Here is a 27254-nt window from a genome sequence, read left to right as displayed (position 1 = left end):
TCAGCGGTCCTACTGCATCATCCCAGAAATGTGAAGAGAAGGCCTGGTTGAATGCCACTTACTCCCAATGATGTCATCAAGTTTATAGTCACTTGTCACAAATCCTCTCTGTGCATGCCTGATTATGGACAGAGCTAATATACTGTTTCAAAAGCCAAAAGATCAGGGTGTTTTGAAAGTTTCTAGGGTACTTTTCAAAATTAAAGGAGTAACATGTTAACCTCCAGAATAAACATTGGAAAATACTACATTCTCTGCTGGCTGCAATACGTACACATAATTTGAATCCTTTCCGTCAAGAAAAGATGTTCACAAACCTCCAAACTATATCTATTTAGGGGGAAGAAAAGCTGCATAAGGGCCTTCATTTTTTCAAGTTTTGCTTGAACTGGTATTTCTTAATATGTTGCTCCCCAGGAACATTTAAGGCAGTGTTAATGCCTCTGCGTCATTAAGGACCTGCTAATTCTAGGTAGTCACCACCCTTGCAGTATGGGATATCCAAGCTGCTATTACCATCCACCGACATCTGTGAACTCCAAATTACTTGTAGAGTCCTCTCTTGCTTCCCTTCCTAGCATGTGTGCGCTGTATGATTCCAAAAGCAATAACAATACAAATCACATTATAGTTTAAAAAATGCATATTTATGTAAATGTCAAGGGAGTTAGATGCAAGGATTCCTGAAAGCATTTATACAGCTGCAAGCAAGACTATCTTCAAAGTTGGCAAATCTAGCACTGGTTACTGCCTAAGCTCTTCTGGCCCCCTTGATCCTTTATGTTTCTCCAAATACCTGCCCCATGAGATTCTTCCAATACACATTTTCCCCATCGCTCCCATGTGCATGGGGTGTGCTATGCCATTACCAGTTTACATATATAGATAATGTTTGCTGGTACAATGAACAATGGCTCTTCCCTCCTGTAATCTAAATTGGCATTTTGTTCACACTTCACATGGACACAAAAGAAGAGGTGGACTATTTGCTATATGTTTGCATCTAGATTCTAGGATATGCCAAATGCCAATGCCTGATGTGGCTTGATCACGTTTTGCTCCAAGGTGTTTCCAGCAAACCTTATCAATGCATCACGTTTACCTTCTACATACATTAAAAGGAACATCAAGGGTCTACGCAGATACAGCCACATCACCCAGCCCTCATCGACCTTCACTGGCTCCAACTGCACGCACGAATCACCTTCAAGTGTTGCAGCATCATCTATAAGGCAGTCACCCTCAAGTCACCCAGGTACCTTGTGGAGAAACTCAGCATCACCGGAGGACTGTGCACCACCGGAAGCCAAGGCAAATGCAGAATTGAAATCCGATGCTGCAAAAAAGAAAGGACCAGAAAACAAGCCTTCTGTGCCTACGCCCCAGGACTATGGAACTTTCTCCCCGTCAGCATCAGACTTGCCCACACGGTCGTTCAATTCAGAAAAGGAGTCAAGACCCATCTCTTCAAGGAATCCTCCACCTCAAAACATAGGCTGTAACATCGCCCCTTGTGCACCTGACTCACTAGATGCCGCCCGCCCCTCTTTTCCCTCGTCACCCGATACAATGGTACCCCTCCTCCGTGACCCACCTCTCGCTGTATATCTGTTCTGTTGTTACCTCTGAAAAGCACTCGGTTATGCATCTGCACTGTGGCATACCTCTGTAATCCGCTCTGACTTTACTCAGGTTGTCATGTCCCCAGTGCAGACGCTTACCCACAAGATCACAAGCACTTGTCTCGTATTGTTATTTTGTTTTTCAGGGCATATTTCGAAATAGATTGCTGGGTTTAGAAAGTTAGCACCTTATATACAGCATATGTATTGGAACATTTCCTATCTCAGGTTATTTTTCTAGTGTTCATTACTTTTTTTATGATTCCAATGCTATTTGGTCTTGCACACTTTCTTTGAAGGGGAAGGTCAATTGAACTACATTTGTATATTTGACTTTAAGATATATGTTCAGTTAAAATTCATATATTCATGGGTGCCAGCTTTTGAATTTCGCTATGGGGGCAAAGTTACCTGGGCATACATAGCTTATTCTTTCCCTTTCCTTTGCTGCTTAAATGCAGTTAGCTGGGTCATGCGATGTATCACAGAGGCACCAAGAGACCGGCCATAAAACAAGGGGCTTCTAGCACACTGCTTAACCAAAGGGACATTAAGGTGAGCAATACACTGTAACAAAACCTTTGAATTACAGATCATAGACATCACTGGTGACAGACATCATATATACATTAACATTAAATATGGCATCAATGATTATTTAACTAATGCCATCAGACATAAGATCACTCTAAGTATTTCAAATTCTTGAAGGTTGCCATCTACACAGGCTGCGCTGAGTAAACCAATTTGAAAAAGCTTGCTGTGGCGAATTTTAAGCAAAAGTATTTGCCCATATTTAGACCACCCTCATGTTTCTACATATGTGATATTAGCATTTTAGAATAGTTCCTCACAATGAGTACATTGTTTTAAACAGTAAACAGCTACACATGCATCATAGCACTACTTGTGAAGCTTTCCTTTGCAGTCCTTTGGTAAAAGATGATATCTGAATTATGACTAGTACACTGCTTAGAATGTGCCTGATTGTGCCAAATATATCTAAGACATGTTCACTATAATATAATCTGTATATACATTTACAGAAATAAATAGAAAGAGACATGCTGAACCTTAATTATTTACTAAGTTTTATAAAAATAAACATATGTAAATACTCAATTGTTTTATTTTAAGAAAAATGTGTACACCCATAATGTTCTAAATGACATGAGAAGTTCTTTAAAACAACTATGTATTGGGATATAATTGAAAATTTCCATGCATGGGTATTGAAAAGAAAGTCAGTATTTCTCTAAAGTATAGATGTATAGAAAAGAAATTAAGTTTTAAAATTAAACATTTGCTTGAAAACATGTACATGTTCTGTGTGTCTTTTGTAAGTAATTAACATGTTAACATTGAAATAAAAGATATACTGTACAAAGTAATTTTTAAATAATATCCAATATATTTAGTACATTGACTTTTGCATATGTTATAGATGATGTCATCAGTGATGTCAACTGTGATGTCATCATTGTGGTCATAGGCTGTGCAACAAGGGGTGCAAAGTTAAGGTGGAATTAGCTGAATTTCAGAGGTTTTGTTGTGTTAAGTTCTCACCCTAACGTCCCTGTAACTACATTTTTTCCTTGAAAAAAAAAAACATATATATATATGTATATATATGTATATATATATATATATATATATATATATATATATATATATATATTTATACATAGTTATTCTGGTGTACCCGTGAATTGTGGTTAAAGGACACACATAAAATATGCACTTTGTAGAGAGCTCTGACGGAGCTATATAAATGCAAATGACTATCATATTATTATTCAGAATTTTTGAAACATTCAGCTAATTGAGTGATTCGACTGGCTTAATGCCCCAAAACACTTTAAAATTCAAATGTACAACGTACTTCAAGGTTACCTCTGCTTCACTTAAAGTAAGACTGATGGGTGTGCAGCTGCCAACCAACGCAAGGGCTGTGACTTGAAGCGCAAGCGTGATTCATGCATTTTGAGAAGTTTATGAACCAGGAGATATAAACGATGGTAAATTTGATACCATTTATGATCAGGCAAATCACATGCTTTCCCTCTGCTATCATGTGATTTATCTGAGCTATATGGATGAGATGAGAAAGATCCGCCATACCAAGTTTCCCACTCATACGCTTTGGAGGCGCATGCACAATATACATTTCTCCTACACAGGTATAAGGGAGAACAAGCATTGGCAATGCCAATAGTTTGGGCTTTTGTGTAGGGTTGAGCAAATAGGTATACATTAGTTTTCACACTGTTATTGACAGGCCCACCAAACACACAGCTCTGGGAGTCAGGGTTATCCTGTTCCAACCGTCCTATGACAGACTCCTGTGTACCAGATACTGACAGGGAGCACCCAGAAATGCTAATACCACAATTAACCTGATTCCCCTTTGAGCTGCGCAAACTCCAGACAAGCACTCACCAAGTTCACCGGCTCTTGTAACTGGGTGAGCCGGTCAGCCATGATCGAAAAGCAGCAATCACATTGGTCACACTAGACGCCTAGCTCCTAAGAACTCACACCATCACTTCCGCTGAGCAGAGACTTATGCTGTACGTGCAGTGATGAACCATAATAAACACTACGAAGAGAGCGGCCGTCTTGAAATATAAACCAATATTTTAATTGACCAGAAATGACAGGAAAACAATTTGTAATGAAAACTCCTTTTTGCCACGAGTTGTTTATATTAATATACAGATCTGGATACCAACGAATTCTATAATGGCTTTTGTACAAATATATATATAATATTTTAAGTAACTATTAACAGAAGTGCTGCAAGGGTGTTGAAGAAGAAAACTGACACAAACGTGGCATGGTGGTGGTTATAAACTTTTATTTGTGCATAAAAGGCCCTCAGTATCACTTACTTCTAAGAGGGGTTTCCCTGCCTCAAACTTAATGCTTAAGGGTCTGTCAAATCAAAGCTCCACTGCCCTGTGTCACAACCTATGTGTATCCCTCACACTACAAGTGAAGGATAATCTAAAAGAAATGGCCTTCTCCAGGAGAATGTCTCCCTTCTCCTGATATTAGTATATTATTTGAAAGAATGTTCTACTGAAACAATAATGCCAGGGGGAATTATTTCCTTCCCCTGGCTTCTGGGTTTCACACAGTCTTTATACAATTGGACATCCAGGAGAATGACTCCCCTTTGCTGGTGTAGATCTATGCAGTTTGATAAAACCAGGGGGAATGACTCCCTTCCCCTTGGATCTCTAGCACAATTCCCAGTTCGAGACCAGAAGGATGACTCAATTTCCTGGTTTTTATTTGGCACAGTTCATAACAAGGCCAGGGGGACTGACTTCCCTCCCCTGGTGTCGTTAGCACAACGTCCAGTTTGGCACCAGGAGAATGACTTCCTTCACCTGGTATTACTTGGCACAGTTTACAATAAGGCTCAGGGGAATTACTCCCTTCCCCTACCATCTTTAGAGTATGTCCCAAGAGATTTAGCTCCTTCTTCAGGAGAATTAAATCCTTCTCTTGGTGTTTAGAAAGTGATGTACACTTTGTCATTTTGTTTTGGTGTTAGCAAAGTCCCAAATCCTTCTTTATGGATCTCTGGGCTTAGTGCTGCCACTGCAATGAGTATGTTCTCCTTGTTTGCTCAGTTCCCTTTTGTTGAGGTCCCAGAACTGTCTCTGCTGGTCAATGAGCATATTACTGCCATAGCAGTGAGGAAGTTCTCCTTGGATGCTTTGTTTCCAATAGTTAGGGTCTCCGACCTGTCTCTGGTGGTAAGTGGGCTTATTGTTGCCACTGCAATGAGGACGCCCCTCTCTCTCCCCAGTGTCCACAGCACCGCAGCGACTCTACACTCTGGTATGCTGCTCTGCACTTCTCTCCTGCGTAGCATTCGGGTCCACGTCAGCTGGACCCATGAGAACTCCTTCTATGATTCAACAGCGTCCTCCATTCTTCTCTGACTCTGGTCTGCCCACAGCATTTGAAAATCGCACTGGTTTCCGTACCTGTTGCATCTCCTAGCTGGGTTTCACTGGTTTATTAGTCCATCATCTATATTTATACTATGTTGCCAATCCCTCCTTGTCAGATTGTAAAAGTCCTTTGTTTCTGTTGATAACTTAATCCTCATGCCTCCCCAGGGGCACTTTGTACTCGTACCAGCACTGTCAATGACCTCCAATCTCCTGTGCTCTTCTTCTCCCTAGTACTTTGGACTTTAGTTTTGTTCCGTGTAACAACAATACATTGGTTTTTTTTCAATACAATGGTTCTTAACAGTGGGGAGGCCTAGGGAATGTTGGGGAGTGACAACATTCAATGGGCTGTACCCTAGGTGAATGTCCTTGTCCCTAGAGGGGGAGTGCTTCCCCATGAGGTCCTCCTGCATTAAACCACCCCTAAGGGGGACTATTGGGTAGCGACCGCACCTCCTTAGCCTCATGGTTAAGGTCTTCCCCCTGTGGCGAAGTGACAACACTTTGTGAATCGCCACAGTCACTACTCAAAGCAAAACTAAATGTCCAAGAAATAAGCCGAAGGATTGTTCGTTGTATCTCGCAACTTTATTGCACATTCTTTGTAACATGGTAATATTAAACAAGGCAGCCTGCGACTTATGTCAGCACCTTGAACGGACTCGAAAGCATTAAATAAAGCAACATTTTAGCTCAAAGAGTTCCCATAAGTAGGAGTTTTGGGCAGTAAGAGGCAGGAATGGGTTGGAATGGTCACAAGGATTAGCATGGCTATGGGCAATTAATGGGTGGGTTTATAACCAAACAAAACCTATACACTGTGTGTCACTCCTCAAATGTCATTCCTCTGAGTCCCTCGTTAGATGCCATTTCTCCCTATGTGTATTTCAATCAGTACTTGAATGCAATAGTTTGGGCTTTATAGGTGTTGCAAGCGACACCTAATAGCCCAAACCAAAAAAGACTAACAAAGCACCAGGATCGGGAACACACCCAATAGGCCGGAGAAATAGCTCAGTGAGTACAGCAATCACAAGTGATATCTGTGTTCAACCTGCAGGTTACAAGCTACTGAAGGCAATACATTTGCATTATGGAATAGTAACACATGACACTGATATAACTGCTGTAAAGGTGATAACAATTTTTTCAAAATTATTATTATAGTTATTATTAATTTCACACGTATGACCCCAACCATTATGGCCAAACTACAAATTGCGTTTCCCTTTTTGCTGCAGTCCCTAATATACACAAGGTCTTTTGAAATACATCTATTGTTTCCAGGGCTTAGTCTCCAGTGCGTCTGCTGAGTGATTATCTTTTACGAATGACACATCCTTTTAAATACTATTGCTATGCCTCTTCACCATAATTTTGATTTCCTGGCTTCTAAATCTAAGAGTGCTGTTTGTGAGGAACCAGCAATGCGACGTGGACACATAGGACTCATGGTATTGGTTAAAGACTTTTATTAAACAAAGGGAGTTGGAGAATGCCTTACTGTCCCTAATCTAGGAGGTATTTCCCAAATTCAAACACAAAAAGTAAGGATATGTTCTGTGTCAAGATGTCCAACGCAAAAATGTCCCATGTCTGAAATCCTATCCTGGCCCTTGCATTCTAAAACTAACTCTAAGGTGCTAAGGGTATTGTCTTTGGCTTGGAAAGTGCACACATGTTCAAGTTCAACAAAAAGATATAATCCAACACAAGTTCCAAATAGGTAATGTTCACAGTTCCTGGGTATGGCTCCCCTCCACATGTTTCTCTCCAGCAAAAGTTCCAATGAATAAGCAAGTTCTTTAAGGCCCAAAATGATGCCCTTCTCTCCTCTTGGTGTTACAATCCACTTCAGGGGAAATAACTCCCTTCCCAAAGTCTTTTCCACAAACATTATATTAAAAACACCAAGGGCATGACTCTTCCTTGGGATTCTCTTTTCAAAGTAACAAAATATGAGTGCGAGTACCAGACTCGCAAGACACCTGGTATACTCTCCTGCCAGGCTCTCTCATGTAATTCCTTTCTACAATTTGGGTGCAAGTCTGAGACTCATCAGACACCTGATATACTCTCTTGCCAGGCTCTCTCTTTATGCATGTACAATTCATACAGTTCCAATATTGAGTATTGTTTTCACCAAAACACTGGGTCTCCAACACACTTTCATTCAGTTCCTGTGTCAAATGTCAAATGTCCAAACACCAGGTTTTGTTTCCCAAAATTACAGCCCTCCCTGCTCACCTGCTTCATATCTTGTATATTGTTGCTTTTAGCTGTAGTAAAGACATGTAAAGAGGTCCTACTGGTGAGTTTTCAGTCATTAAGTACTGGTTATGACTGGCTCCACTACCGCATGTTTGGAGGAAATTCTGAGAGTCTTGTGGATCATGCTATCTTTGGGAGAGTAATCACATTCAACTAGACCTTAAGCAATCATCCTGTATGGGTCATGCCCATGTCTGTCTTGGATGTGACAAGTGTCAAAAGTGGGAAACAAGACATGCTTGTGCCATGTAACCAAATAACAGGCATAGTTGAAGGGAGATCACCTGCCATTGGAACACCTAAAGACATCACTGGAAGAGCCATTGCATTAACCTTTACACTAAAATGAGTCTCACTACATCTATAAGGCACATACATGTTTGTAATTCTTCTGAGCAATCACATTTGCAGTATTAGTATCACATCTGGTCTGTTTGTGGCATGCTGGCAGGCTTGAGAGGCTAAGGCTAATGTCCATATTCGAGAAGGTCAGTTTGCTTAAAAAGAAATATGAATATTCATGCATTAGACATTCAGAGTCTACAGGCCGAATTAATCTTCTCTGAAATCCAATTTTATTTTACATTTTTTTTCAAATTGTTGTTTCTCTTAAGATTTCTTCATGTTGTTGGAAACAACAAAATTACAGCTTTTTTACAGAGCTGTTGACTTTTGAGTTAATGGATTTGAAAGATGAAGAGCTACTTGAATGAACCATCATTTCTGGGCCACCATCATTTTAGGGTTTCTGGGACTTCATCTCGTATGACATCAAAAGGCTGTGAATAAAAAAAGATTAAAAAAGGCAAGAAAGGAAGCCATTTGGACAAACTAAACTTAAATAACTCACTAAATATTAGTGGGTCGGGCCGGTCCTCATTCGGCTGCACACTTTCTCACGGTTGATCTTTGCCTATTTCTCCTCATTCTGTGGCACCTTCGTGGCTCTGTCTCCAATTGTGCTCCACTTGCAAATCTTCATCTGGCTCCACCAGCAAGGCTTCATCGCCTTTTCGAAACTTCTTCCCCTCCTTAGATACCTTCACCCCTTTTCATGTGTATTTTCTCCCTCACTGTGTTGATCTTTTGGGCTATAGAAGCAGCCACAGATGTCCCACTGTCTCTTACCCCACCCCTTCTGCTCACTTTTTCTTCTGTTTGTTTTCTCAAGGGTCACCTGTAGTATTTTACTCTTTCACAGTGGACACCTCTATTATCATCCCTCTTCTTATTAATCTCCACCCTCTTTTTCTTTTTTTCTTTCAGTGCCACCCTTCCCCTGTTTCCACTTCCTAATTTGCATTATTTTCAGGGATGCAAAAAGGCAGCCCATTGAAAAGAAACCATGACAACCTACCTGGCCTTCACCCCCCATATTAGTGGGGATTGTATCAGATATTTACGACAGCAGTAGATATTTTAAGGGGTTTACAGTCTTCATTTATTCCATACAGTACTTTCTATGTACCACATGCCATAAATATACCATGCAATCCCAACACACATTTAAGTGGTATTTCAATAATAGTATTTATTTAAAATACCACATTTTTATAGTTACACCATATTCATACTGCAGTCCCACATATCATTCAGACTGTAAAAGGCATGATATAGTCGTCTGAAGGGCACGATCTACACCCTTCTCCTTGTTCTCCCTATCATTCTCTCTGCCTTTTGCTCCTTTTTGGACAGTGCTCCATTGCTTGATAGATAGAGTAGTGCTTTATAAATCACACACATGGATACATACAGGGTGTAGTTGGGATTTTTGGGATTTTCACAATAGGACATTTTGTTCTGTGATCAAGAACAGAAAGATCCCTATATATAGCATTGTTATGTTATGGTAATATCATGGAATTTATGAAAAAAGCCACATGGCCTCAAGATGAAAATGTCACGCCTATGGATCTCCAAATCACTTGGAGCACTAGCAACTGTGTCGATAAACACTTTTTTAAACGGTGCTTTCCAATATACCCCATGCTGCTCCAGTAAATTGTGCAAATGTTTAAAAATCTAATAATTCCCCTCTTGAGTATGGAGCAGGCCAGGTGAAAGGGCAATGTAGAAAAGAAAGCAGATAGCCATGGGGTACTGCGAACATATCAATTGAAAAACCTGCGAAACAGATGTAAGGAGATGAGGGTTGGGAGAAATGGAGTTAGGGGTGTGGTCCGAGGTTAGGCATAGGGACTTGCTTGGAACATGGACTTGGATCGTTAGTTAGTGTCGGCAGTCAAACTAACATTTATAGGTGAATCTATACTACCACTCCAAGCACCCATGCAAAAAGGGGCATAGGTTTTTTGGGGAAGGGCCCATGATGTGATGCTATTTGTCCACAAAAAGGTTCTGCGCGGGTTCGGGAGTGAGGAATCTGGGAAATCTTTGTGAATGTGTTGTATGATCCCGGGCTCCTCCGGCTCGGGGGTGCTCGGGAGACTTGAAATGAAAGCCATGGGTTGTATTTATAATTGCCTGGACTTTCGCTTTAAGTTTCCCAGGCTCCCCCAGCTCAGGGGAATCCGGGAGACTTAGAAAGAATGTACCAGCAATTATAAATACAACATTGTTGTATTTATGATTGCTGGTGCTTTTGTTTCAAGTCTCACAAACTCCCCCGAGCCGGGGGAACGCAGGAGACTTAAGGCGATAGTTTCGGCAATTATAAATACAACTCGATTCTAGACCATCTCCATACATGACCAAATGGATCAGGGATTTACTTCCCAGAAAAATATCGACAAGGAGCTATCTGTTGGGCATTCACACGACTGAAAACATGGCATCCGTCATGCTCTGCAAATTTCAAGATATTGCGTCTGCTTTTCAGAGTCACAGCAAAAATGGCCACTGCCTATTAAAATCATCTCATTTACCAGGGATTGAAATTCGAATCACTCCGTTTGTTAATTATTTTCCAGGGAAAACTCTTCTGGCCAGTGCCAGTCCTGTCTATGCACATCTGCATACTTACTACAGCTAAATCAAGGGGCGGAAGGAAGACGGCAAACGGTAGGACTCTATAGAGCACGCTTAATTCATAAAATACAAGAGAACTAATGATCCCTTGTGCCCATCTAATAAATAGAGTCAACTGGATATTTGGTTACATTTTATGTACAAGTCATTATTTAGTTATTTTATAGGAGCTAATAGCCCGAAGGCCTGATTTACAAAGCTTTTTTCAATGGGGTTTTCCCATTCAAAAGTGTTTTTGTAAATTAGCCCCAAATAACTTCAAGGTGCAAGATGGCTGACGTTAAAGTGTATACTTTGCACTAAAAACTGAAAAGTACTGATACAAATCCTTATGATCTGTCCATTGGTGATATACCCTGCATTGACTTTGGTAATACAGCTGTCATTTGTCATGGCAATAGAGTTTATTTGAATTTGACATCTAAATATATGAAACAAATTCAGTAAAATCCAGAAGATGTTTTTTTCTCTGCTTGGGCGGTCATGTGATGCATTGGGTCTGATATGAGGTCTGAGCATGTGGCAGTAATGGTGGGGTGAATAGGTGTTGCCCCAACGAGGATATTAAGTGATTGACTCACACTCAGTTTGTTTTCGCACAGACGAAAAAAGAATGTGGTAGAGGGATTGAAATGCGCGCATCAGAGATTTGCAGCTATGGATGAGTGGAGAAAGAAAAGGCATACCAGAATAAATATAAAATGTCCTAGCAAGATGACCACAGATCTTCAAGAGAGACTCCTGGGGTCACCTCCCAACCTACTGTAGAGGTTAGAAGTATGGGCATGGGGAGAAACAAGAGAGGAGACAGGTGAGGAACTGTAGGTTTGCCAGTGGGCTGGACCAAACTGCCAAAATGACTACATTAAAAAAGGGGCACAACCTGCCTCAGAACCAAAGTGTGCCAGAGTATTTCATGCAGAAATTGGGGCAATATAGGCACATTTTCAAACTGTCCAATGAATGTACCCGGTGAACAGGGACTAAGGTGGGCACCTTTCCACCAGTGACGTAATGATTCATGTATAGATTTCTTCTGAAAGGCCTCAGGTCACAAGCTTGGCTGGCATTTTCCATGTAGTTTGTGGTATCAATGAAAGGCAATACCACAATGAAATGATGCAGGCATCCCACTTGGCTGCAGGGAACAAGAGGACAACCCCCCCTGTCCTTTCTGTCCTTTCTTTAGCAAACCATCCAATTCTTGAAATGTATTGTACACATTTCAGAGTAAGATTTTTATCTAAAAAATGCACACGTTACAACCTTTGCAGTTGACAACAAGAAATACCCAGATGGCCCCGAGACATCACTTCACCAAACAGAATATGTGTAACTCGTATGTGTTTTACTAAAGCTATTTAGTGTCATGCAGAAAATGTGGGTTACCAATAAATATATAAAATTAGGACTCAGTAGGTGGAACTGGGGATAAACTATGCCTATACTACCACCTGTGGAAAAAAATAAAGTGAACTGGCTAGAACCAATATTTAAGAAATCGCAAATGTGTCTAATCACAACACCATTTTAAAATATTAAAAAATGTAATACTAATATTTTGCCAAGGACAGGAAAGCCCTGCGACTGCCCAGGTAACACCTCAGCTGCAATGGGATAAAGGCCTGGCTATGCAAGAAGAACAAAGCAAGACATTTCCAAAACTGAGGCCTTAGACGAGCCTGAAAAGAATTCTCATTAAACCCAGTTGCAAAATCAGCCTGGAGCCTTGTGGGACTGGAGATGCTCAGGGGAGAATCCAATTAGAGTCAGCCGAACACTGCCAGCCATTCCGCAAGTCAAATCCAATGCTGACCGACAGCGCAAGAACGTGGTCAATTCAATAATATATCCAGTCAGTGAACCAAACGGGATCATTAGCAAGTATGTGCCCCATGGGCAAATGGTGCATGTTGATAATGCAAAATGGCCTCTATCTCTCCCTTCGTAATACTGAATTCAGACCCCCACGACTCAGTTGCATGGGGCACGATTATGGCCCATGAACATGCTTGTTGCAATCACCAAAGCCTGTGCACAGAGAATATGCGTCTGGGACACAAACCATAGGGTGCTCCTGATTCAAAGAACGGGCCACACCTGGCACAAAGCAGGGGCTCCACCAGTTGCACCCTCTGGCTTTGCTAATTCGACCGCAGGTGGTTGAATTGAAGGTAGTCTTGCCCTTGATTGCTCATGCAGGAAAGCTATCCTGCATAGGATACCTGACAAGAAACACCATGTGCTGACACTTGATGGGAGCAACCAGCCAGCAGAAGTGTCTCCTTCATTGTTCTGTGTGCATGCACCACCGAAATGAATGCAATCTAACAACATTGTTCCTTGCAAAGTGCCCCATAATAGAACAGGCATCAAACAATATTACGCTACGCCTCTATGGACAACGTATAGATTACAGTCCCAGCTAATGCATCCTAGCACCACAGGCATACAGGTCTCTCCTCTGTACACTCTCGCCACCGAACATCTAGAAACAGACCAGCATTCAGTAGCTCAGGGACTTCTGGTTTGAACACATCAAGACAACAGAAAATATATCATGCATTTTTCCTCTGTCCCTACTAACCTAGCCTACCTCACCCCCCAATTTCTTTCCGATACACCCGAGCACTGGAGACCACTCAACCGTTATGGTATGTTAAAAACCATTTATATTGCACCCTTTACTTATATTGCACCCTTTACCACCTTAGTGGTCTTACGGCACCAAAGCTGGTCAGAAAAGATGGAGTATTTTGCTCGCGGACAGGGTGAACCTGACCGTGGTCTATGGTCGAAATGAGGAGCAACGGTGAATGAAAAGGAAATGAAGTAGCAGGATACCAATGGTCAGAGACATTTAAATAAAAATGTGGGTTTAGGGAGAGGGGATATGGTTGTAGTGGGGAAACATGCAGTCATTGCTAATGGATCAGATCAAGAGGGGGATAAAACCAACCTGTAAAGCTAAGCATTTTCTGTGATGACAGTTTCTGGCACATAATCTAGTCCAATTATACTACAGATAGTCAGTGCATCACTCTGTGATGGACTCAAGATGTCCTTGAGAATGCCCTTGAAGCATGGAGGCTATTAGGCAAGAGAACATGTATAAAACATTAAACCTTTCAAAGACTGGATCATCTTGGATGGCCAATCTGATGTGCGGGCAATAAGAGCTGGGTGTGTATAGGAGAAAGCAGGGAGGGGATGTGAGAAAAGGTAAGAAGGAGGAAGAGAAGGAGATACCAAATCCTTAAAGGGCATGCTAGGCAGATAATACATCAGGTTTGCAGAAATGAGTTGGTTAACTTCTGAGGTGTCTGAAGGGAAAGGGACATTTACATGAGGGGAGAGAGAGAGACATAGGTACTACAAAAAGTCTTTTGTAGATGTGTGATAAGCTCAATATGTACTCAAGTAGACTCTTGAATTGTATCAGCTTTCAATGCTCGTGAGTGTGTTTAATTTCTCCAACAGAACAAAGTCCAGAGTTTTCATTCTGGAGCACTAAATCTAGTGGCGAAGCCAAGATTAGACTGTGTCAGGGTCACATTGCGGACAAAGACGAAGAGGGTAAGCAGCAAAGGATGTGCCAGACAAATTCTGACTACCTTTCGTGTGAAATGTTCTGTAAACGCAAGCGTGTGTGTGGCTCAAGTGTAGTCAGTTTTCTGCCACTGCCTGTGCACACATTTTATGCTTGGTTTAAATATACCGTTTACCAGTAGCCCCAAGGTTATGCCAGGCGCGATACAATAAGTTTGCAATACCATATCATTAATACTCTTAACCACAGAAGCTAATCAATGCAGTGCATTATAATTTTTAGACATCCATTACATTTGTGCTAGTTCAATAAACAAAGTTTCGTAGTGTGAATTTATAAATGTGTGCGCAAATTTCAACATGCAAGAAGTAAATATTGAAATTACGTGTAGGAGAACAACAATTATAATGGTTTTATTGCAGATACATTTTATTGATGTATTCTGCATTTGTAAGGCAATTATACATCAAATAAATTGTATTTTAAAGCTCCCACGGGGCAGCGGGGAGGGAACAATGGAATGAAAGGCAAATATAACAATGAAAGATAGAGGCTGACCTATTAGGCCTTGTGAGCATTCAGAACGTGCAAGTGCAGAGAGAGAGAAGGGCTAAGGGAGGGCTGGTAAGTGCTAGGAGTACCACAGAGGGAAGTGCTAGGGAGTAAGTTGCATGCAAATGTTAAGTACATGGCAGAGATCACTTGAGTGGTCAACTGCCAATACATAAGTGCAGGCCTGTGAAATAGCACAGGCCAGTGGGCGCACCAAGGAAAGTGCTGGGAGTGGGCGGAGGCTGAAGGCGATTGTGAGGTGGGAGGCCAGGACCCAGAAGGACACATACTGGCCCTGGTCACCAATCTCAGTGACTGTGGGGTTTAGAAAAGGAGGGAGAAGGGGAAGAAGGAGGTGAAAAGGAAAGTCTTGAGGAGCTTCTGGAATTTGAGGAGATTCGGCTCAAGACAAAGACAAAGAGGAAGAGTGAGGCTGTTACAAAGGAGGGACCCAGCTGAGGAAAGAGATCGGCCACCAGCTCGCTGTTTGGCGAAGCGCGTGACAATGTGACTGCATTTGCTATTGGACACGTTATGTTGAAATGTTTGGGTGTTTTGGTTATCATAAAGACCAAGCATAATGCAGGAAAAGTTGATTTGGTTATGCAATCTTGGATAAATATACAAGTCCAATTGATAAAAATCCATAGTCATTTATGTGATCGTAGGCGTACGAGATGCCTACATCTGTCATTTCAGTTTGTATTGTTCTCTTTCCCAAATAATTGTGATTTCCACATGAGAATATCAACAAGTTGTGTAGTGTAAGCCCAGAGTGTCATTACAATACATGTCTGAACAGACACATAAGCTTTTGGCAAATCATAGACAACTTATTAACATGTGGTATTGTTATGCCAGTTGCGAGTAGCAATTGTGTCATCATCCAAGTGTTGATCAACCTGTTCATAAATGACACTTTGCGCAAACAAGTTGGTCAAGCCTTGTTGAATGCGTTGGTCCGGCTCATCGGTCAGTTGCCCTGTTTGCAGAAATAAGTATGCACAAAACCAACAAAATGTTATTCTTCTCGTGTGACAATTTATGTGCCCCTGTCAATAACCGGCAAGTGACATGCTTTGATATACCCTGACCCTGCGTCAGGTGCTAATCTTGAATACCCACTCATCTTTAGAGACCTGATCACAGACTGCACAAGGGACTGGAGTTTTGATTTCCACATGCACGTTCAGTTGCCAAATTGTTAGCCAGAAAAAGAAGGCAGAGAGAGGGATAGAGATAGAGAGAGGGAGGATGAACGAGAGAGAGTAACAGACAGCGACAGAGAGATATAGGGAGAGATAAAGAGAGATTGAAAGAGAGTGTGAGTGAGACCGATGTCCTTCCTAATATACGGAGTGTGAGACTAAGGGCCTGATTTACCAAAATGTTTAAACATGGGAACGTCCCATTGAAAACAATTTTGTAAATCAGCCCCTTAGTCCTAACTCTATATCCAGATGTTAGGTTCCACAGCACTAGTTAATATATTGAGGAAGCAGGAGCCTAGGAGTACGGAGCAGGCCAGGGAACCTAGCAGTTGTTTTTATAGGTCAACTTATTTAAAGCTCGTCAACAGCATTTCTAATAGACACGTCAACTCGGGCTGCCCTTCATCAGGACTGGTATTCGAGAACATTTAATTTGTATTTTTATTAGAATGAAAGCCATAGTTGTAATGTAGTCCTCCATCTAAAACCATATGTTCTAAGACTATCGGCTGAGAAATTTGGTGTTAAATAAGTATGGGAGAGGCTGAGGGGTCCTGGCTTAATACATTCTTAGTGCCTATATGAAAGTCTGCCAACTGGAACTTAACTCATGACAAAAGACGAACAAAGAACTTGGTCATGACTTCACTCAAAGAAGGAATTACGCTAAACACAGATGAAAAGCAGACACAGCGCAACCTCACTTCACAGGAGGCCTTTCAGTTGCCCTAGAACCAATGCATGCGTACTAACCAATATTCTGCGGCGTCACGAACTGCGATTTACTTTGCGACTGCGGGTTCCCCAGGTCCTGCTGTTTGCTTCCTGGATGAGACAGACAGTAAAGCCGACAATTTCAAGGGCACTTTGTTTTGCAAGGGTGGGAGGAGGGAGAGGTTGTATAAGGGGATCATCACTAGTCAGGGTATATAACAAAGAGACAGAGAAATCAACATTTTGCAAGTTTCAGGGGTGTGCAGGGTGCATATGATGGCTCCTTGTGCATTGCCACATCCTGTCTCCAGGTCTCTTACAGTGCCCCTCCTGCCATGCAGCGCCACAGATTTCAGTCCAGTCATCTCACTTTGGAAAATGAGCATCGGGCGACTGGAGGCCATGCCAATGGCAGCAGTGCACCATATGAATCCCAGTGACATAGGATCAACAGCTGAACATCTTTGGAAATGTGACCAAAAAAAAAAGAAAAAGAAAAGTAACCATGAATAGGTGGAGAATATGGGCAACATCTCATTTTTTCCAAAGATGTCTTTGTAGCTGAAGATAATCTCTTAAAGAGGAGATACTAGGCTGGCTCAACCATATGACAGGTTTATGCACTCGAGCAAATATGCAGCCAGAAAAGAAATCCCCATGTAAACCCAGACTCATCCACCACTATGGTGCCAATGTACGGAAAATGAAACGAAAAGCTGGCTAACTTCTCAAGGCCTATCCGTGTAACTTTTCTAAGAATAAAGTTGAGCTGTTGCTTCTGGAAGCGAGAGAGGCCTTTTTAATAAAATAGTTCCGATGGATATTTGAGGGAAAAAAAGCTAAATGAGGTAACGAACATGCAAAGTGTGGCTCAGTTCCTCTCGGAAACGAACCAACAATGCATTGTATATGATTGTTTCCCAATGGCCGGAGTGACTCAGGAATGTAACCTTGGGTCCCTGGGCTGCAGGCTGGTATCCACTAAGAAGTAGCCAAGTACGCCAGAGGACACTTTAGGGGGCCCTAAAAAGTCCAGGGCTCTTTGGCTGTGCAAAGACTATTTGCGACAGAATGCCCCGGAGATGCGGGGCCTCTTCCAGGGATATGCCCTTTGGGCAAGTGAGAATTCCACACGCAAAAAGAATAAAGGTGAGTGAAATGTATTGCAAGGGGCAGAAAACGCTAAAAGGATTCATGGCATTCTGCTCACAGATCAAAAGAGCGAGTCCCCAAAAAGGAATCCTAGATCATCTTACTCCCTCTTTGTTAGATCAAAGGAGGGTGTTCCTTCCACTCAAGAATGAAAGACCTTGTGCAGTTTATTGTTCCACCAGAAATAGGATACATGTTACTCAAGCGCCATGGCAGCATCTACGATAATGTGGATTCACGTGATAGCTACTCGATGACAAAACAGTCAGCCATATTAAAGCAGATGTTGGTCGTGTATGTGGCTTCATGGTACACGCCACCTTTACATGCCTAGAATGGCATTTGTCTGTGGCATGTTTCAAGGCTCATTCGTCAGTCCGAAGGTATAGCATTTGACATATCTGATGATTCAACAATGAACTTTCCAATAACAGTGGCAAGCATTAAACCTGTAGCACATAGATACATTCTTCTGTATATCGTTTTAAGCATAGCTTAGAAAAATTAGAATTCAAGCTGTAAGAAATTGGGGTCGCCTCAAAGAAGCTAGCACGAGTAACTGTGATCTACTCCTGGAGAGAGACCATTCGATTCACTAAGAAGTAAATGGCAATAGCCCTGACTTTCTCTTCTATCTACAGGGGTAAGTCAGAGTTAAACCTGGAAACGTCCATGAGAATTCCAAAACCACTTGCTGGGACAAAGCCAATAGTAGGCCAAACTTACTATCAATCACCCGGTTTGTGAATCAGCCAAATAGCGGTTAGATTTTAATAGTTCTAATAACGTACCTAGGTAATGGCTAGCATTAAAGCGGATTGAAGCCGATGCCTTTATTTGTCTGCGAAAATGGAATTACAGACTGGGCAATTACTAGACAATAGAGGCCCAATAAATAGCTCTGATCACAACAGATTTTTAAGACAATGGTGGACTAATACAGGCCGGACCAGACATAAATGCATTTGTACCCGAGGTTGACACTGTGCACCTACAATTTCAGAGAAATTGCACCATTGGATGAATCTGAAGAAATATGTACATCCATAAGCGGATGGAGGAGCTTGACGGAGAGTTTTATACCACAAGCCCGCTTTTGAACGCATTGGCTTTTCTGAGTCTGTATTAACCTATTTCTGGTACTCGACTGTGAATTGATCTGCTATCCGGTGCACAAAGCTCTATCCATCTGAGAATATGTTGCCCATATTTTTCAGAGAGCCTAATTTTACAGAATTAGGTTGTTTGCTCACAAAGGTCAGCGTTTTTCAATCAGGGAAAATGTCTAGTGTTGATCAAAACCAGACATTAAACTCAGAGAAGTATGTCATTTGTATGTGTCTGTCCAGTATGAAGTTGATTAACGAATTACAAAATATTTGATGGACGGAATATTTGCGTCCCTTTACCCGCATTGTTTCCTGCCCAAAGGCAAGAAAATAATACAAAAGGTAAAAGGCATAGAGCTCGGGTGTGTGGGGTGAGTATGTACGTATACGTATTTGGTTGAATCAGCCAAAATTGGTCGACCACACTACAGTGTGAAATTCGAATTTTCTCTAGCAAACAGACCACATGGACCAAGGAAAATTAAATAATAAATCCATATGTCGCACAAAGATGCCTTGTCGGAGCTTACTGACTGGGGAAAATCCTGAAGGTTAGTACTACAGGTGGAGGAAGAGGGTAAGAGAGAACATCTTACATAGGAGAAAATGTCACCATGAACATGGAGCCACCAGGTCACCCTACAACACACGGGAGGCAAGTGAGAAACAGATTAAAAGAGGTTTTATGAATATTTGTTACAAAAAATGGTGAAAAGAATAGTGAGATAGCTTAACATTTGCTAGCATAGGACACAATGACCTACGTGTGATGGTCCAGCACAGCCTGCATTGCAATTGCACGAAGAAAACCATTGCAGGAATGAGCTTAAATAACCAGGAGGTTCAAATTTGCAGGGATTGGGTTGGATCCCAAATAAATGACGTTGGGTTACCTTCGCTGTTCTGGAAGAACATAAAGAGAATGTGTCTTCGTGGACAACCACAGAAAGCTCTTTACACATGAGGTATTGGTTGCCCAACTTAGACAGTGCAAGAGGACAATTCTCCAAGTCGGTCAATTGCATCTTTCCCATTCTCGCAGACAGAAGAAACAGCTGCATGAAAGCCACCCCCTACACGCCACTCCCCAAAATGGATAAGGCCTTTGTGAAACAGCAGGTTCTCAACCTTTCATTCACATTGGTATGGAGTGCTGTGGGTGAGGAGGGGCCTGCTTTGGAATGATGTGTGATTGCATGAAACTAAAAGGATGATGTAGGAATTTCCCCTCTGTGACTTGCAAGAGAGTGGGATACAGAGGGCTGAAACAATGGACTCTGCACCTAAACATGCCCGCTTCCTCATTCTGCCACATTTCTGGCCATAGCCCCGTTTTTAATTTATCCAACAGCTCTACAGAGCGTACGCTGCATTTCCACAATACCCTGGAGACTAAAATAGCCTGATATTCAAATGCGCCCCCTATTGTCTGGGGTCATTAAAGATCTTCAAGACACGTGGGACATGATTGTGCCTGTATCCTACTCAAAGTTACGGATCTATGTAGCAAAACTATGCTGACTTCCACTGGCTAAACAAATACCTCATCTGTCAGAGCTTCTCCTGAACTCGCAGGCAATAGTACGTTTAAATTATTTCCCAACATTGAATGTGCAGGAAACACTGTCAAAGCATGATAACTACAAATGCAGGGAGAATTAGTGATGGCTTCACCTCCAGAGGCAAGGGTGGTAAGCTGGTTGTTTCCTTTGCAATGTATTTCATGGTCATGAAATTGCAGGCTGTCCTGCCAAATATAGTCCACATTGTATACATACAAAAGTGAAAAAGGCAATGCATTAAGAGCACATATGATATGGATAAACAAGCCTCTCTGGAATCCACAAAACGATTTAGAAGTATATAAGAGGCTTAACGATAGGCACAGGTGATAGGATGAGGCACATGGAGCTTCCCTTAACAAATCTACAGCTGAGAAGAGACATGTATGATAGATTCCAGCTGGTTTTGCAAAGTTAAGCATCACTAAACAATACTAAAAGCAAACATGCCATACAACCTCCCATCTTGTAAGGTAAAAAACGACAAAGACACAAATGGTAGATAAAAAACAATGGAAGAGGAATGAGCAGAACAATTTTTTGTCACAACCATATTGGCTATTCAGAGCCTTCTTTGTAGATAAAAGGCTACTTGATAATCAGAGACACATAATGGGATGTAACTTTGAAGACTTTGTAATCACTTGTGTGCATCCAGTCATGCACACATGAATAAAAATGTGCATTCTCTGGACAGGGGCACTCTAACCACCTGCATAATGTGCCTGCAGCGGGTATTCTGTTAGAGTGACAAGCGTCTTTGCAGACCACGACCAGCAGGTCTACGCCGGTGATAGATATTACTCATGCAGAGCATGAGAATGTCCATCATTTATTAAAATAATTCCCACCCCTGAAACAGAGACAAAATGTAAAACGTTTCTATGTGATAATATCGATGAAAAAAGACCTTTCCTGAAACAAAAATGATTTCCTGCCAACAAAAAGCACTTCCCAAATATTCTAGGAGTGGGTTCTTATTTAATCAAACTCCAGTCCTAGAATATTTGGGGACATGCTGGATGGTGGCAAGCATATACTGTTTCAATAATGTGTTTATTCCACTGGTATTATCACCGGATGTGTCATCTTCATTCTCCCCTTTCCATCTTTTCCAGTCTTCTGATCATTTCTGGTCTTCTATTATTCTTCCTTATTTTAATATACTTTGACTTTACTACAGTACACATGTCATTAGATAACTTCTTCCTTAACTACTCTGAGAACATGGGTATTTTTAAATGATGCACATTATTGCCTTCTTGCAAAACAATAAAAACATTAAGAAAAAAAGTGTACACAAACTGACAATAGCCCTAATTAATACCTCTTCAGGGTATTACAATACCATCATTGAGAATGTGATTTTGCCTCAGTTTGACTAAAATGTAATTTTATCGCATTTCCAGTTACCTCCGAGATGATTAGAAAGCTGAAAGCCCAAAATATGTCTTATGGAATGTTCTTCACTACAACATAAAGGAACATTGATGTTTCTTTTATGAAACTGTTAATTTTATTGAAAGCCAGTTACAACTGCCTTAATTAAGATTGGACCTGGGTGAATATATTCATCCAAATTCCGAATTACCCACATTTTCAAGATATTTGGATTTCGACAAACTCTTGAACCTTTAAAATGTGGAGCACTAGTTTTCTATTAAGTTATTATGAGTTTCAAGATGATCAATATTTTAACGTTTGCAGGTGGTAGCTTCATCCAATCAGAAAGCAAAACTAACTCTTTGCTTTCAGGTGACCAAAATAAATACCCACAACTTTGCAATACTGCCCCTCTGATACGTAACATCACAGGGATGCATTGATGCATCGTGCATGCGTATTATGTAACACAGTCTGCCCCACACTAATTTGCAATGTACCCAGAACCTAGCAATAAAGCCCCTCTGATCATCACAGGGATGCATTGATGCATCGTGCATGCTTAGTATACAACACAGTCTGCCCCCACACTAGTGTGCTTGCTTATGTGTATGACATTCCCAGAAGTACGGGGCTTAACCGTCTGTCGCTGATCTCCATAATCATTTCTAGCTACCCATTACTTTCTCCCTCCTTTCTTGTATAATTTTAAGTTTATTTTAGTTACAATTGTTTTCCCTGAGAATTAACCCGACAAAGACCAGGCCTCCCCTAAATGTCAGTGGAAATGTATGGCTGCTAAATGTGATTGGGGCAGTAAGAAACATCTGCTAGTATCCACAAACGTATTGAAACCTCACTTGGAGATTTGCAAAAGCTGTAAAATACTTTTTAAATATGTCACCTAGGGCTGCTTATAATTGATGTGCTTAACAAAGTAGTGTTAGTGATGTTAAAAATTGCTTAACTGGTTGCAATTGTAAACAATATGCACTACAACATTATAGTAAGATTTGGACGATAACCAAAATGTCACTTGCATGTGAGTGTGAGCGTTTGCACATATTTTCACAAAACTCTGTGAACAAAGAACATCATTGATCAATTTTGTGAAGATCAGTGGAAGGAATTGATCGAGTAACAGGGCGTGGGGTAGGTCATAATATACTTGTCAATGTTAAGCCCCACCTTAGCTCCAAAGCACACTCAACATAGGTTTGCAGGCAAATGGCTAGCAACCAATGTCGTTCCGTTGGGCAATATTAGGCTTGACATTTTAGAGTTCTTTCACAGCTGCAGCATAACCATACGCCAATCAAATACACTCAGTTAAAATGTCCGGTGTCGAACAAAAGAAATGTCTATTAACATGTTTTAAATTTAAAAAAACATTGTTTGGTTTCTAACTTTGGCACAGATGTGGAGCAAACAGTCATGCTCATTATTAAGAACAGGCATATAAGAAAGGCCTATATCAAAGATTAGTGCCATGTGTGGTTAATAGTTTGTGGCTAATAGTTTGCGGCATGTATTACTTCCTTAAATAAATCTAATAACTTAAAAGGAAAATCAAGAGCTGTGTGTGAAGGTTTAAGCATTCTGGTGAATGTTGTAATCCACACCAATTAAGTTATGTGGATAAAAATGTAGTTATTTGCAATTTTTATAGTAGCTTTGGAATCAGCTAATGACATCCAATTACACTGTTGGTGGAAAACCCAAAACCAGGAAAACATGTCACAGCGGCATACATATGCCTTCAAGCTGGAGGGGGATTCTGGAGGCAGTATATCAGGTGATTGGTATGATGGGAATGCCAAATAAGAGCGTATCCATGCAAGCCTGATGATACTGAGTGTTTACTCCTAATTTAAGCTAAACCTGGACACATGTTGCCCATCTTTCTTTCCATTTACGGTCTTGTAAGGTCTTAGAATGTCCACAATGTATGCATGATCAGAAATAAAGAAATGTTATAACTTGAAAATATATGCAACTAACATTATTATTGAAGCTGCACTTTCCCACAAAGGGAGAGGAACACGATCATTATTTGTTGTACAAGATCTAGCTGAAAGGATCATGTAGTTGTTACGGATGTAAACTTAGAGGCCGATTCACAAATAAGGTTACCCTACCTTTGAGTTACTCCTGGAGGTAGCTGTTTAATTCACAAATAAGATACTATGAGAAACTATGACTACTCAGATCTAATGTAAATGGAAGGTTAAGTACAGCAACCTTAGAAACAGATATGAGTAAAAATATAGTTATTAAAATGTCCTTGCTAATAGGTGTTCACTAATGGTAGGGGGCAGGGTGACTGCAGACATGCAGACAAAATAGATTGGGTCAAGGGCTGTTCCTTGTGTAGGAATGTGTGCAGTGTTGGAGATCAATACAGGCACCTCAGGAGACCAGGTATTCATCTATTCAAATATAAGAAGATAGACTGTTGATGGATTAAAGAAGACAATATAAAAAAAGAGTAACCTAGAGTAAAACGGTTGGGTGATGAACTAATGTAAGAATGTCAGACAAATAATTTTGTCATGCACTTCACGGACCCGTGTAAAGTTGGTTTCATACCTGAGAAGCATTGTTTGCTGCTAGTCTATGTAACTTGTGGATTTTGTAATCACTACAAAAAGCCAGATGTTTCTGCCAAAGGATTTTAAATTACAACATGCAAAATACTTAAAGCTGCTTTAAATGCTGAATACTTTAGTGTCCAGATTGTGAATTCATAGTTGAAAAAACAAACAACCTTGCATGTGATGTCATAGTTGTATTAAGTGTCTGTAGTCCGCACAACGTTTCCGGGATTAATTCGTTGACAACAGAGAAAGTCAAAAACCTAGTTTGTGCAGACCAGAGAGATGGCAGACTACTTGTTTCCTTCTAGGTCCTTCTAGGTCCTGAGGAATCCAAGCGTCGTCACAATAGGAGAAGAAAATCTACCAAAATCTGCCAATCACAGCCATCAAGGTTTGTAAATGGTGAGGTACAATGCATTGATTGGGAGAATGATAAGACGTCTCGTAGACTTTACAGATAGGTGTGGGCTTGCTCACGCAGGAGAGTTGGATTCCACTGATGAAGCAAACCCCAAATATCCCTTGTGCCAATTGGATGAGCAAATTTGTAATGTCAATGTTTTTGAACGCCAATGGATTTAGGAGTGCAAGAAATCCGACAACGCTGCCATCTGCATTGTGTTGCTCGTCATCCACTGGAGCTGCTGTGGCCGACGCAGTGCCTTGTGTTGATATAAATCTGGAGGGATTTCAGAATTATGCTGGTTTCTACAAAAGTCTGGATCTGTTTGGTGACCTTTCCAATAGATTTGAGTAAGGTAGTTATATAATGTACAGTCGAGGGAAGTTTTCTTAAACTAAAAGAGTAACTATAGCTTTCTTTAGCTCCAAACCTGTTGTAAGAGATGCAATGTTCATATCGAAAATCAATGGAACAATATCATTAATCATACAACTATGAGAATTACCATTTTTGAAATTAGAACTTTCAGCAGAAATTACGGCTTGATGTTCAAAGAGCATCAATTAAGTGTGTAAAACATTCCTTCAGGTTTGGCAATATTTCAACCCACCCAGTGGAATGTTTCAAACCCGATGTTAAAATCAGGTAGCAGTGGGATCACACAATGCATTCTTTCCCTGCCTAATGAAGCACGAAAATGGGGCTATTTTCCATCTGAAGGAGTCACTTCTCCTAGTGGAATGGCAGTATAAAAGTCAGAGGTGGGATAAAGGCTGTTTGTGGCATACATATTCTGTAATGGGGCCTTGGAAAACCCTTCTAGGAGTTGTGTCTGTGGTCCCCACGGTCCTACCACATTCCTGCAGGTTATGGGGAGTCTTGGCACACCTCTTTCTGAACACTGTTGCCAGGAATTAGAACAACTAAAAGCCTGCCCTAACTCTCCCGGATTATGTCCAAAACTAAACCAGTTAAAGCCTCCCCTGTCATTGACATGTCAAATGTTTTACACATCGGTAGAGTCAAGGGGTGGGGTGCATTTCCATAGGGCATGCCTCCATGAGAAGGTACCCCATTCTGCCTGACAGAAATGAGTGAGGCTCTCTGCCACTGAGGATTTCTAGTAGGCAGAAACAGCCCCTCAGCACTGCTGACAGTGTATAATGGGAGGAGTTTCCATGTGTTAACTAGGTTACTATCGGGTGGTCCAGTACCACTGGGAATAAACTATGGTTATAGCTACTTGAAGAACGCCACTGATTATGGTCAGCTTTAATAATCAGTCCTCAAGTACTGATACAACTGTATTAGAGAGAAAGAGCAGAAGCAGGGCTATTGACAGCTAAAGTTCAAAACGTCTGAATGGGCTCCCACTACCAATTTACCCTATACAGAAACAAATGGAAACCATTCCATTGTGACGTCATATCTATTTAAGCTTCTTAGCATTTGGGCGCCATTCTGTCCAATTTACCCTCACTAGAGGATCTGCTCTGACACGTCTTTGGCGCATGCAGGGCAATAAGGGGACCACATAAAAATACAAAGCATACCACCACAAAACAAGAATGTTTGCCACAAAATGTCTAAACATTAGAAATATAATTGTATTCCATGAAAACGTTCAATTATTAAAACACTATGGTGTTTACTGCCATTCAGTTACAAAAGTGATAACCACAGTCACTGATGTGTTGGCAATTAATTTGCTGATTTCTAGAGGGATGTCACTGCTCTGTAGGAATTGATTCAGATATTAAGAACACCATTTAATAAAAACATTAATGTAGCTGCCAAATCGTCAAACAAAACCATAGAAAATATGTGTTTAAATGACCACAGATAGACTAGCATTTTTGTAAAAAAACGCCTTACAGGTTTCCGTGTATATTATCTGTGATTGACTGTTCTAAGTCGAGTGCAATTGGTTCCCTGCGCTTTATTCCCCACCGTGTTTGTTGACAGTTGGTTGCAATATGCTTAACAAATATTTCTTGGACTTAATTCTCTTGACTATAAGAGAACTATCTCTAAGCTTAAGCAAATGACTAATAAAATTGCTGTTTTTTTCAGGAAATAACAAACAGTTATATAATAAGGCTTTATTGAAGCTACTTCTGGATGATATCAACATCATGCTAGACACAAACATAATCTTGAAACAAAGAA

At 41.0% G+C, this 27254-nt stretch overlaps 1 protein-coding gene across 1 annotated transcript in view; it reads right to left on the bottom strand.

Moving 5' to 3' along the window:
• LOC138558149 (pre-B-cell leukemia transcription factor 1-like) overlaps positions 1-27254 on the bottom strand; it is a 597254-nt gene that overhangs the window by 49192 nt on the left and 520808 nt on the right. Inside the window, exon 7 of the mRNA XM_069642665.1 lies at positions 16919-16990. Coding sequence (XP_069498766.1) covers positions 16919-16990 — 72 coding nt within the window. The remainder of the gene's footprint in view (positions 1-16918; positions 16991-27254) is intronic.

The sequence above is a fragment of the Ambystoma mexicanum genome, chromosome 1q (genome assembly GCF_040938575.1).
Source record: "Ambystoma mexicanum isolate Mex_15411 chromosome 1q, UKY_AmexF1_1, whole genome shotgun sequence".
Lineage (NCBI taxonomy): Eukaryota > Metazoa > Chordata > Amphibia > Caudata > Ambystomatidae > Ambystoma > Ambystoma mexicanum.
This window is presented reverse-complemented; position numbering and strand designations above follow the sequence as displayed.